A 12622-nucleotide genomic window follows, 5' to 3' on the forward strand; every position below is an offset into this window, starting at 1 on the left:
AACCTCCATGACTTTATCTAACTTCTCTTTAAATTCTGTTATAGTACTAGCCTTCAAAGCCTCCTGCAGCAAGGAGTTCCACAGGTTGACTATTTGCTTTGTGAAGAAGAACTTTCTTTTATTAGTTTGAAGTCTGCTACCCATTCATTTCATTTGGTGCCTCTGGTCCTTATATTATGGGAACTAATAAAGAACTTTTCTTAATTCACCCTCTCCACACCACTCATGATTTTATAGACCTCTATCATATCCCCCCTCAGTCTCCTCTTTTCTAAGCTGAAAAGTCCCAGTCTCTTTAGCCTCTCTTCATATGGGACCTGTTCCAAACCCCTGATCATTTTAGTTGCCCTTTTCAAAACCCTTTCCAAGGCCAAAATATCTTTTCTGGGGTGAGAAGATCACATCTGTACACAGTACTGAAGATATGGCGTACCATAGTTTGATAATTCCCCTCCTCCTTCTTCCCCTGGCTTCCCTCTTCCAGCTCTCTCCTCCCAGGTTTCCCCCTCCCCTCTTCCACTCTCTCTCTTCCCCTCTCCCACCTCCTTTTCCCAGTCTCCCCAGAGGTTAATCTCCTCCCCCCCCGTTTTATTAAATAAAAGAGTTTCTATTTTTGAACACACATGTCCTTTATTTTTTACATCAGGAAGGGGGACTAGGGATGGGTAAGTTTAAGGAGGTGAGGGAGGAATGGGGCACGACCCCCCGATGGGGAGGACTGGGGTGGCTCTGTGGGCTCCTCGGGGTGGAAGCTCTCCTGTAGTCCCCTGATTGACCACCCCAGATGGCTGACGGCTGAGTGCTGTGATATGCAAAGTGTGGGCGCTCAGGGCACTCCAAGACCGGACTGCTTTGCTGTCCCTCATCAAGGTAGACAAGCAAGCGGGGAACCCTGAGAACTGTGTGTCCGGGGTGGGGATCGGGTCCCTTTAAGCACAGCCCTTGGCTAGCCTGAGACAGCAGCTCCACGCTCTAAGTCCTAACCTGATGCCCTGCCGGCACTGCTTCCGGCCAGTCTTAACTTCGGTTCAGGGTCCACTCAATGTGGACATGCTAGTTCGAATTAGCAAAACACTAATTCGAACTAGTTTTTAGATCTAGATGCACTAGTTCTAACTAGCTTAGTTCAAACTAATTAATTCGAATTAAGTTAGTTCGAATTAGTGCTGTAGTGTAGACATACCCTCAGTGATTTTCTAATGGGTTTGGTTCTTTGCAGGCAGAATGCCAAAGCACACTAGACATTGAGGGACCTAGAGCCTGCACCCCCTGTTGGAGCCGTCATTCCCCTATATGCCCCAATCCCCTATCTGAGGTGAGAGTTCCCTTCCATTCCCCAAACCCCTTGGTTGCATCCTGGAACACCCTCCCGCAACCTGAACTTCTCATTTCTGGCCCCACGCCAGAGCCTGCACCCCTAGCCAGAGTCCTGACTCCCTCTTACATCCCAACCCCCAATTTTGTGAACATTTTATGGCCCTCCATACAATTTCCATACCAAGACATGGTCCTCAGGCTAAAAAATTTTCCCAGCCCTGACTTTTAGCTGAAAATGCAGTGGGTTGATTAGCAATATTGGAAGTACCTTTGCATCCACTTCTATACTGAACACTGTTTGCCAATCATCTACATGTAGAATACATATAGGGACCATCACTTGAAGAAGAAGTGGAGGTTACTTGCTGTCACTGCAGGTTCTTCCAGATATGTGGAATATCTACTTCCACTGTCCTCATTCCCATTTGCTTCAGATCTTGTTGGATTTGAAATAAGAGTAACTGGAGAGGCTTCAACCTGCACTGTCTCTTATACCTTGTGCTGGGAACTTGAGAGCTACTGCATGTGTGGGCCAACAGATGCTGCTTTGAAGAAATTCTGGACTCAGACATGGTGCACATGCACTCACACACATGTTATATAGAACTAGGGATCTCACATCTTGAAGAACCTACAGTTAGAGTAAGTAATATTCACATATGTTGAGCTACAGTATGGAATTGATTTTCCTGCAGGCGGTCTAATTAATTTTCTTGGGGAGATTAATAACTAGCCTAGGGGAAGGGATTTTTAATAGGATTTGTCCGTACAGGGTTGCTTACTTATTGGATTGTTTGCCTGAATTTCTTTCCTGAAGTACCAGCTCATATGATATAAATGTAGCATGAAAAACATTGAGCCATGCAATATACCTTTAGGGTGAGATTCACTAATACAATCTTAGCCCTTTGCACCATTCCGTTCAAAGTGTTTGTAAAACAAGTCTTAATTGACTAGTTAAAATGGGATTGCAGCTGGTTTGAGTAAGAAGGGACGTACAAAACCAGGCACAATGGACCAAGGCATCTGGACTTACATTATTTATGGATGACCAACACACCACACCTCTGGTTCTGTTTTGCTTTATCAATTGTGCATTATGCAGACATTCTACATCATGAAAATGCCACTACTGGATATTTGCTCTCGCTCTGTATATATAAGTATGAGTGTTTAGATATGGATGCATATCATATCTGTTTGTAGAACTGAATGACTCTTAATTTTTCAGCACATTTATAATGCTATGGAGAAAAGTAGATTACCATGCAGCATTGAAGATGGACCTATGCTTGAACACAGAAGCCACAGCAATATATACAGATTGCAAGCAATTAGTTCAACTCTTGTAATCTGCCAAACGTTCCCTAAAACAATTACCTTCACTGCTATAAAATTTAGTTTGCACTGTTCTCTGGAGTGTTACTAATTGTTTTTCTTAACCCCAGAAAATTAAAGATCTTTTAAATGAACACATAAGGTTGTTAAGAGCAGCTTTGTGTTATGAAACAGGATTGATATGAGAATATTTAATGTGGTAATTATCCACTGCTCCCTGTAATATTCCACAGTCTCAAGAAAAATGTTTTATCATTTAAAAAAAATGTAGTCCAGGTTCATTCTTTCTGGCATGAGTTCCATGTCTGGTCACTAAAAATAAACATAACCATGTTGGCACTTGTTTCTCAAATCCTTTTCCACTAGGGGGTATGATAGACTGTAACTGTATTTCACAGCAATCTTATATGATACTGTTGTACTAACGATTATATACGTGAGGGAGAAAAACAGACAGGCAAAGCTCAATACATAATTTATACAGATTTAAGTCCCGTCATTCGTAAATATAATTGTAACCTAAGGCTTGAAAGTGATATGGACATTGCCATATTAATCATGCTGCAGCTCTGTTTTTTTCAGCACTTCATTTGTTGACAGGCAAAATGCAACAAAAGTGTTGCTGATCTGTAAAACAATTAATGGAAGGAAATACTTATAATTATATATTAACACAAGACATATTGTTTACTTTCTCTGCATGTTGAAAGATGCACCTTCTAACCTTCAGATGGATAATATAAACCTGGTGGTGAGAGGTATGTGTGAATAGCATTAAATCAGCAATCAACCTTTAAGTCATTTCAGTGCAAACACTGTAATTACTTTATCTATAGTAAACAGAATATAAGACAACAGCACATAAGGGTGACAATTTGCAATATGGTTTGAATGTCGTTGTTAAATAAAACTAATATGGCTGAAGGAAACATTACTGAAATTTAAAAAAAATACCAGCAGAAATTTTGACAGCCAACAGAGGGGGGTAATTAGTCTGTACATTTCAAGTAATATATTTAGCAGATCATTGAAACAGACATTACATTTTGCATAGGGAGCATTCCGTGCTTGTTACCCTTGAAGCCAGATTTGCCTACCTTAGCTGAAAAACATTTTAGCAAAAGTGTTATCAGAAGTGTTATGCGTAATTACAGTAATTTAGGTAGAATGCATTTTAAGAGCCAAATTGTGCTCTTATATATAAGTCAAGGGAATTTACTTCCAATTTGCATTGATGTAAATATGAGCAGAATCCAGTTCAAAATGTTATTAAAAAGATCTAAGTGCACTGTTGTATTTTTAGATAAAATGTGCTGCCTCCTGACATTTTTAATGTCTCTTTTAGTTGAAGAAATACCACATTGCTTGTTCCTTATATTTCAAGCGAGGCATTTGTGTTTTATATTTATGATCTGTTTTTTTCTGCACAGCTCAGTATGAATTCTAGAGTGATGTAATCTGCCATGAAAGGAGGGATGCCTTTACTAACTGGCAGAATCATCCGTGATTTGTGGCAACAGTTTGTTTGCAATCCATCAGGTCATAAACAATAGCGTGCACTTCAGTGAGCTTCAGTATTTAGAGTGATGTAAAGACAATGGCCATTAATAGTAGCTGGGCTTCAGAGAACTTAGCAGTATCAAGAAGAAGCAGTTTATCCATCTTGATCCCTGATAAATAATGTCCAAGTTCTTTTTCACTACATGCCTTAGGTGCATTTTTTGTGCACCTAAAACCCCTTTCAAAACCTCCCACTATAGTGCTCTTAAAAATATTGAGCAGTAGCATATTATTACAGTTTGGTGGAACACACTCCTCCCACATATAGTGAACAAGAATAAGCGTTCTTATTGAAATTTTTCTTTGAGTGCTTTTTGCCAGAAAGACCTCATGAGAAAAGTCTTTATTTTATGAGCTCCCGATGCTATTAGAGCATCCCCAGTACACTCAACAGTAAATGAAATTTTGTCCAAGTGAGCTCCATTTTTTTAAAACCAAAATTCATGCCCATGTGCAATAATTTCTGAGAAGGGCTGAAATTTACAATATACATTTCTGAGGGGGACTGAAAAGAATATCTATACTATCCATGTGTAGTAAATATGCCTTAAAAAGTTGTGTAATTTTATCCTACAGTACATTTTACAGTACTTTCAAGAATTAAATACTGTAGAACAACAACATAACTGTTCCACATCATCAGCTCTGCAGACCTGCAAAGGGGGCAATTGCCACAGCCTGGCGGGGGCTCCCTTCTGCTGCTGCGGTTGCTGCTGACAGCAGCAGCGGCCAGTTTTCCAGGCCTGTTAAATCACTGGTGATGTTTTGAGTGGCACTGAAGGGCTGAATAGGGGAGGCTAGATCCCTGCCCCACCTCTTCTTAATGAGGTCTCACCCATACTGGGGTATAGATTCAAAGCCCTCTCCACCCCCCCACGCATCTTGTCCTGGGGCCCAGCATCATAATGTGAGCATGGTGGGAAGAGGAAATCACTGATATCTGTGGGGATGATATCTCCTCTGAATGTAATCTTGAAGTCTAGATACTTGGCTACAATTGTGGGAGGGTCAGTGCAGCTTTGGGAGGGAATAATACACAAATGGCTTTGATGCTCCTCTGCTGACTGGCTTTGTTGTAAGTGCTCCCACACTGCTGTATATTTATGATCTATGTCATCTGCATATTTTTCTGAATGCTCATGTGATGTAATCTGCCGCAAAGGTGGGATGTGTCTACTAACTGGCACACTCATCAGCTCCTGCCATGTCATTTGGAGCAGCAGATGGTGGGAGACTGTTTAGAAGCACGCTACGAAGACTATTAATGAATGCCACTAAAGTGGGTGATTTTCTTGTGGCAAACTACCTCCAGTTCTTGGCCAGAATCTGCCAGTGAGTTGAATGTTGGCAAAGCATTTTAATGATCTTAGATGAAATGGAAGTGCATATACATGTTAAATATCATAATCTAAGAAATACTATTTAAATGCTCCTGGCAAGTCATTCAGGCACTCATTATTTATTAAAATAAACTTCAGTGCTATTGGAGACTGGGCATCAAGGTTGTCATTTGAGCAATAGACTTTGTTTTTTCTAAAAAGTACAAGAAGAAAAAACGATAGAGGCTCTATCAATTTACAATGGCTCAGAATATAATGTGAACACTGAATGTGATGTGACTAAAGGAGATGACAGCTAGTGTTCATTGGTTCCACAACCAATCCAGGGTCAGAATTATTATAGTAGAAGGATCATTCTAATAATGCGCTTATTTAATTGTTATGTAATAGTCTGCTCACTGTCAGGATCTGAAATTTCCCAGCCTCAGATCTGGTTTCTAGTTTCTGGGTTTTGTACAGTGTTTGGAAAACTATTTATAATACATCAATACATATTTCCAAAAGTATAATAGAACAACTAGCTTTTTGACTAAGTTTTGTAGGCTTCGTTGATTTCTTTAGCAAGATAACTCCAATAATGCAATGATAGACACTATACAAGTTAGATATATAGCTAGTTAGTGAAGCATGATCTAATGGCCTGAGCATAGGATTCCAAGCAATATGTTCCTGAGTTCTAATCTTGACTCTTATGTCAATTTATTTTATGACCTGTAGGCAGTCTGAAACCATATTGCCACAGTTTTTTCCTCTGTACAATGGAGGTATATATATGGATTGCCTCACAGAGGTATGGAAAATGACTTATTTAACTGCTTTCGTGATGAAAAATACTATTACATAAATGCTAAGTACTATTACTTCAGAAAAAATGCATTTTAAAGCTGTAGTTCAAGTCCTGTAAGAGAAAATATTTTCTAGTGCATTTTCTGTTACATAGCAACTTTTCGGCTTTCACATGCATCTCATATAGAAAGTCTAAGCATATTGTATGTATGATGACAGTAGTGTCTATTAATGCAGTGTTGTTCCTAATTCACAGTATAAACAGAACTGTTCTCAAAGATTATGTGATTTATAGTAATCAATATAACATGCCAGCGTATAGTCCAGACCAATGAGTAGCTGTGCATGCCCTTCCCTGTAACTTTGGATGTCATTTGCAGTGCCTTGCTACTGTAGCTTCCAATGGGGATTGCTCATAAACAAGTCACTTACTTCTAGCTATATCTCTGTGTGTATTTGCTGCAGCCAGCCCCACCTTGGCACTTACTAGCCTTAAAGATCACCACAGGGTGACCCTGATCCATTCCTGGTCTCATATATTTCTGGGGAGATTTATGTCCTGTACCGCTCAGCCCTCTGTTAGACATTTCAAACATATTAAGTCAATTTATTCTTTTAAGGGAATAATATGCACACTGCGTGTTATCCTAAATAGAGATGCCAGATGCTTCAACCTGAATACAATGTATTAGATAAAGGAATAAAACAAGTGAATTAACTACAGAGAGAGGTATTTTAAGCAAGTACAAGAACTGAGGGATAAAAGTCAGAAATGGTTACAAGAAAAATAAAGATAACTTAGGCACTATGAAGTATTTTAACAAACTATATTAGGTTCAAATCAAAGTTCTCCCCAGATGCTTTCAGCAGGCTTCCTGACCAAACCCTTAAGGTCAGCACCCTTCCCTCAGAGCCCAATGGCTAGTCCTTTTGTATCATCAGGTGATATGAATGTGATGGTCAGAAAGGAATGCTGTCCCATCTTTCTATAGTCCTCTCCCCACTTTGAGAAGCATTTCCAGCTGGGAGCAAGGGGACAGGCAGTCTGTGTAGAAGTAAACTCCATGCTGATTTTTTGCTATGATGTGGATTTTTGCCCCAGACCCCTTGCCAAAAAATAATATCTTAGCAGGTAATAGTCCATCAGCCTTGCTTACACCTAGCTGATGCTTCAGCTTACTCTTTATCTCTGAGAAACTGGTTTGGCCACTCTCTGGAAAACATATTTTTCAGTCTTGATTTCAGTTGGTTTGTAACTTCACACATAATGCTGCTGCATTCATTTTATTATATTACTGATCAGCAAATTGAATTTTTAAATGATACCTCACAAGGCATACCTGTACAAACATTAAAAGGGAAACGGCAGTATATTTGAAAATATATGTGATTTGTCTTTACTCACTCGTAATAATAATATAAGACTCTTATAACTAAAATCTGTTTTCATTCTAATTTCATCCCCTTCACTATACATGCACATCCATTTGGAATTATTGGGGTGCTTCTCAATACAGGACTGTTTGATACTGATATATTTCTCAAAAAATATACATTGAGTCATTTGCTTTGGCAAACACTATGGATCTGATTCTACCATTCCTCAGTATGCTGATTAGTACTGTACTGTGTAAGTTGCTCATGGAGTCATAGATTTGAAAGCCAGAAAGCGCCATGGTGGTGAGCCAGTCAGACCTCCCATGTGATACAGGCCATAGAGTTTTACTAAGTGGTTATTGCAGCAGACCCATAACTGTAGTTGGGCTAGAGCAGGTATTTTTAGAAAGAGATCATGATTTAAAGGGGTGAAGTGATGGAGAATCCAACACATTCCTTGAAAAGTTGTGCCAGTGGTTAAGTACCTGCATTGTTTGTTTTTTAAAAATCCATCATATTTCTAGTCTGAATTTGTCTTGTTTCAACTGTCAGCTGTTGAATGTCACTACATCTTTTGTAGATTAAAGAGATATCTACTATCAGAAATCTTTTTCCTAGGAAGAGTTATAGACTCAGATGAAAGCGTCTCTTCACCTTCTCTTTGTTGAGCTTCTTTTGTCTCTCATTGTAAGGCAGGGTTTTCAGACATCCATTGGTTTTAATGGGGCGACTTGTGAGGTAAGCAACTGTTAGCTAGGGCTGGCAGAAACAGAAAGGACATGTGATTTAATCCTGGATTCTGAGTGCCATTGATACTTTGTGTGGAGCTTGGGCAAATCACTTGGGGTTTTTGTTTGTTTTTTTTTACTTCATTTTCACATCTTTGTAACAGGTACAATACCTGCATGGTGGGTGTCCTGAGGCTTAATTAATGTCTGCAAAGTTCTTTCAGACATATAATACATTACAGCAAAACAAAAGAATGAATATAAAGGTTTACATGGATGTTGCAAATGGTGTAAATTGAATCAAAAGGAAAAGAAACGAAGGGTGCCTTAATAATGTCCCTTAAATTCATCTTTTCTTTAAGTCTTGTTTTTCATAGGAAGTGTTATCCTGTATTTCTTTGTTACAAATCTCATGTTTTAAAATCTTTTTGTAGCATGCTGGGACCAGCTGTGACCTTCAAAGTGCACTCAAATGCCCAAAATATTACAACTGCAGACGTTGCCAAAGCAGCAGGTAAGAATCCCAAACCCTTAACCTGTGCCCATGTACTGTTCAATTTAGAAAACAGCACCTCCACCAGCAGCAGCAGCAAAAGGAATGAGCATTCTCATAGGAAAGCTGTCTTTTAATGAAGGAGACAGTTGAAGGGTTAGTACACAGGTGGGAAATAGAAGCGTAACATCTTTGAGTCAATTAAAACTCCCTGAGACTTTATTGTTTGCAGAGGACTGGATTAAACAGAAGGAAGCAGTCATGGTCTAGTGTAGTGAAAAAGGCCCTAGTGTTGTACTGTATCTGGGAGAGAAAAATAGAGATTTTGAAAATGAAAAATTGATACCTGTGACTTCCAGAAATAAAACCAAATTCTTTGTAACAAAAAACTTAAAAATTTGCTTTTATTTATTAGTTACTTTGACAATTCCCATGAATATTTAGGACACAAACATAATATATCTAAAACTAAACTGTTTCTATAAACGTCACTGTTATGAGTACTATATTTTACTTAGATACCTACCGCCTGTGTGATGAAGTAATCTTTCTTATGACTACAAGAAATCCTTTCTGCAAATTAGCTGTCTTGGTCATTTATTTATTTCCAAATTACCTGAGATAGTTTGGGTAGTTTTAATATTTAAGAATAAATAATTAGCAAAATCCCTTTAAAATGGGGGAACAAAGGAGACTAGTTTATATAAACACAGGGCAAACCATACTTGCTGTAAATGCACTAAATGCACTGCTGTAAACACCTCTTTAAATCAACTTGAAATGTTTCTGATATAGTCTTTTCTTTTTGTATGCCTGCCTGCTTTCTCTTGCATTAAACAGACATTTCATCAAGTTCCTATTCATGAACCTGACAGTCCCAATATTTTACTAATATTGGTAAAATAGGCTTAAATAAAAAAGTTGTATACCATGTAATTTTTATTAAAAGTTGAAGCTGCCAAAAAAAATCTCTTAAGAGGAATACCTTCAAAACAAATCTACAAAAGAAAACAAGAGCATGCGTATTTTCAGGGTAGATACTTCATTGCTTTGACTTCATAGCTAAATAACTGTATTACCTCATGAACTAATGTAAGTAATTTTACATCAGTTTGGAGATTTTAAAACCAGACCCTATTTACAGAAAATAAATGGGTTCTACTAACTGATTAAGTCCACTCACCATCAAATCTTTGGAAGAAAGAAGGATTGAAAGAAGAATTAATTGAGCCACTCAGATACTATAATGACCTCATATACTATGATACCTTAAATTGCTCAGATTGACAGAAAGGAATCCAGATGTACAAGCTGCTTCATACATACATCCACCATGGATGTTCTTATGAGTTGCTTATGTGCAGCAGAAGCTGCCACAAAATCAAGTCTTGATTTATTTTTACAGTCAGAGTTTACACTGTGTGTCCAGAAAGCACAAATTGTGTTCTCCATCATTACATATGCTGTACCCTGTCAATGTATAAAATAACTCTTTTTCGGATTCTCTACCATCAACTGTGGTCTACCCAAATGGCGTGTCGGAGAAGGATGTGAGATTCCCTCAAAACCTGCTAAGTTACAAAAGAAAACCTGAAGAAGAGCTATATGTAAGCTCAAAAACCTCTCTCACTAACAGAAGTTGATCCAATAAAAGATATTACCTCATCCACCTTGTCTCTAATATCCTAGAACTAACATGACTACAACAACATTACATAAAAGGAAAATATGTCTTCTATAAATGTAGATGAGCAAGGGTGGTGACATGCACAGGATCCTGAACTTTTCTAGGCTTCTGCTTTGTTACCAACTTCTCTTGGCATGCATATTTGATCCATACCCCTAAAAGATAAAGCTCTCCATGCCCACTTCTTGCTGATGAATCCTTTCTGGGTAACCCCATATTTCACATAGCCATTAATATCTTGATCCCTTTCATGCAGTTGCTAAAGCTTTCTGGAATCCACATAATGACAAGCATGACCACCCTGTGATGTCCATGAGTGGTGGGAGAAGCTTCTGCTTGGTTAGGCAAGCTTCCCAGGCTGTGGTGCACCTAGGCCCCATCCCCACTCTGCCCAGGCCCTGCCCCCACGTTGCTCAGGCCTCAATGTCTCCCTCTTTTCTTCCCTCACCATCTCTGTTCACCCCTTCTAGCCAAATCCCTAAACCCAAAGGTAGCAAGTGATATTTGAACCTACTCCTCCACACTAAACTAACATTTCTTTCTGAAGCACATTAATCGTATTTTCCTATGCATGCTAGATTGTGAAGACAGGACATGCATAAGGTACCTAATTAAACACCTTAAATTTGGGACTAAAATGTCAGTCACTGGTTTTTTGATATACCTTGAAGTTTATTTGCAAAAACATTGTAAGGGCAAGTCAGCTGTCCTGTTGACTAGAATATTAAATATTATGGAATACATGATGCAGGTCTTCTCTGTTTTGCTTTTTCTTAATCAATATTTCTAAGATAATTTTATATTTTAAATATAACCTAAGTCTTCATAAAGTAATAATTCCAGATTACTACATATTTAACACACTGAAACAAAGACATTATTTTAAATTGATCAGAGTGGTTTAGTATGTTCATTTTAGAAAAAGGGAACACTATTTTATTTTGTGTGATTTCTATAACCACAGACATGTTTATGAAATTTCTCTATATGCTTATGGTAAAAATCTGTTTCCAAAGATTTTAGACATAATAAAGGATTTTATATCTTACTAAGGTACTGATTAGGGTGGGGGGGGCGGGGGAAGGCTCTTAAAACTAGTTCATAAAATAGTCAGAAGTAAAGAAATGGAAGTTTATTTGTCCTGCTATCTGGAAGAAAAAGGAATGTTGCCCCTTTAGGACTCTCTTCAACAGGGAAGTAAAGAGAGAAATTACTGCAGAGATGTACCAAAAGGAATGGAAGACTTTGGAAACAAGTTTTTATACTATAGTAATTAAAATTAAAGGCTGTGTCTACACTGGCACCCCTTTCCGGAAAAGGGATGCTAATGAGATACTTCAGAATTGCAAATGCCGCGGGAGATTTAAATATCCCCCGCGGCATTTGCATGAACATGGCTGCCGCTTTTTCCCGGCTCGGGGTTTTGCCGGAGAAAAGCGCCAGTCTAGACAGGATCTTGCGGAAAATAAATCCTTTTCCGGAAGATCCCTTATTCCTACTTATTTCAAGGAATACTTTCAAGTAGGAATAAGGGATCTTCCGGAAAAGGGTTTATTTTCCGCAAGATCCCGTCTAGACTGGCGCTTTTCTCCGGCAAAACCCTGAGCCGGAAAAAAGCGGCAGCCATGTTCATGCAAATGCCACGGGGGATATTTAAATCTCCCGTGGCATTTGCAATTCCGAAGTGTCTCATTAGCATCCCTTTTCCGGAAAGGGGTGCCAATGTAGACACAGCCAAAATGTGTATTTCAGAAAAGAGTGGCCTTTTGAAGAATGTATTTAAAAAACTGTATATCTAAAGAGCCAAGCATTTAAGGTTAAAGCTCAATATTCAGATTGTATATGTGAAAATCTATGCAAAGATTATTTTACAGATATGATTTCATAATCTTCAGCAACAAACTAATTAAATATTTAAAGCAAATTTTAAATAAGGTCCTGTAGACATATTACAGTAATGCACAACTGTTTTTGTCAGTAAATGCAGTAGCTGACA

The 12622-nt window shown here is 38.5% G+C and overlaps 1 protein-coding gene across 1 annotated transcript in view; it reads left to right on the forward strand.

Annotated features, from left to right (window-relative positions):
* PTPRN2 (protein tyrosine phosphatase receptor type N2) overlaps window positions 1-12622 on the forward strand; it is a 944343-nt gene that overhangs the window by 407988 nt on the left and 523733 nt on the right. Inside the window, exon 11 of the mRNA XM_075922745.2 lies at window positions 8881-8960. Coding sequence (XP_075778860.2) covers window positions 8881-8960 — 80 coding nt within the window. The remainder of the gene's footprint in view (window positions 1-8880; window positions 8961-12622) is intronic.

This window comes from Pelodiscus sinensis, chromosome 2, assembly GCF_052426305.1.
Source record: "Pelodiscus sinensis isolate ZL-2025 chromosome 2, ASM5242630v1, whole genome shotgun sequence".
Classification (NCBI taxonomy): Eukaryota; Metazoa; Chordata; order Testudines; family Trionychidae; genus Pelodiscus; species Pelodiscus sinensis.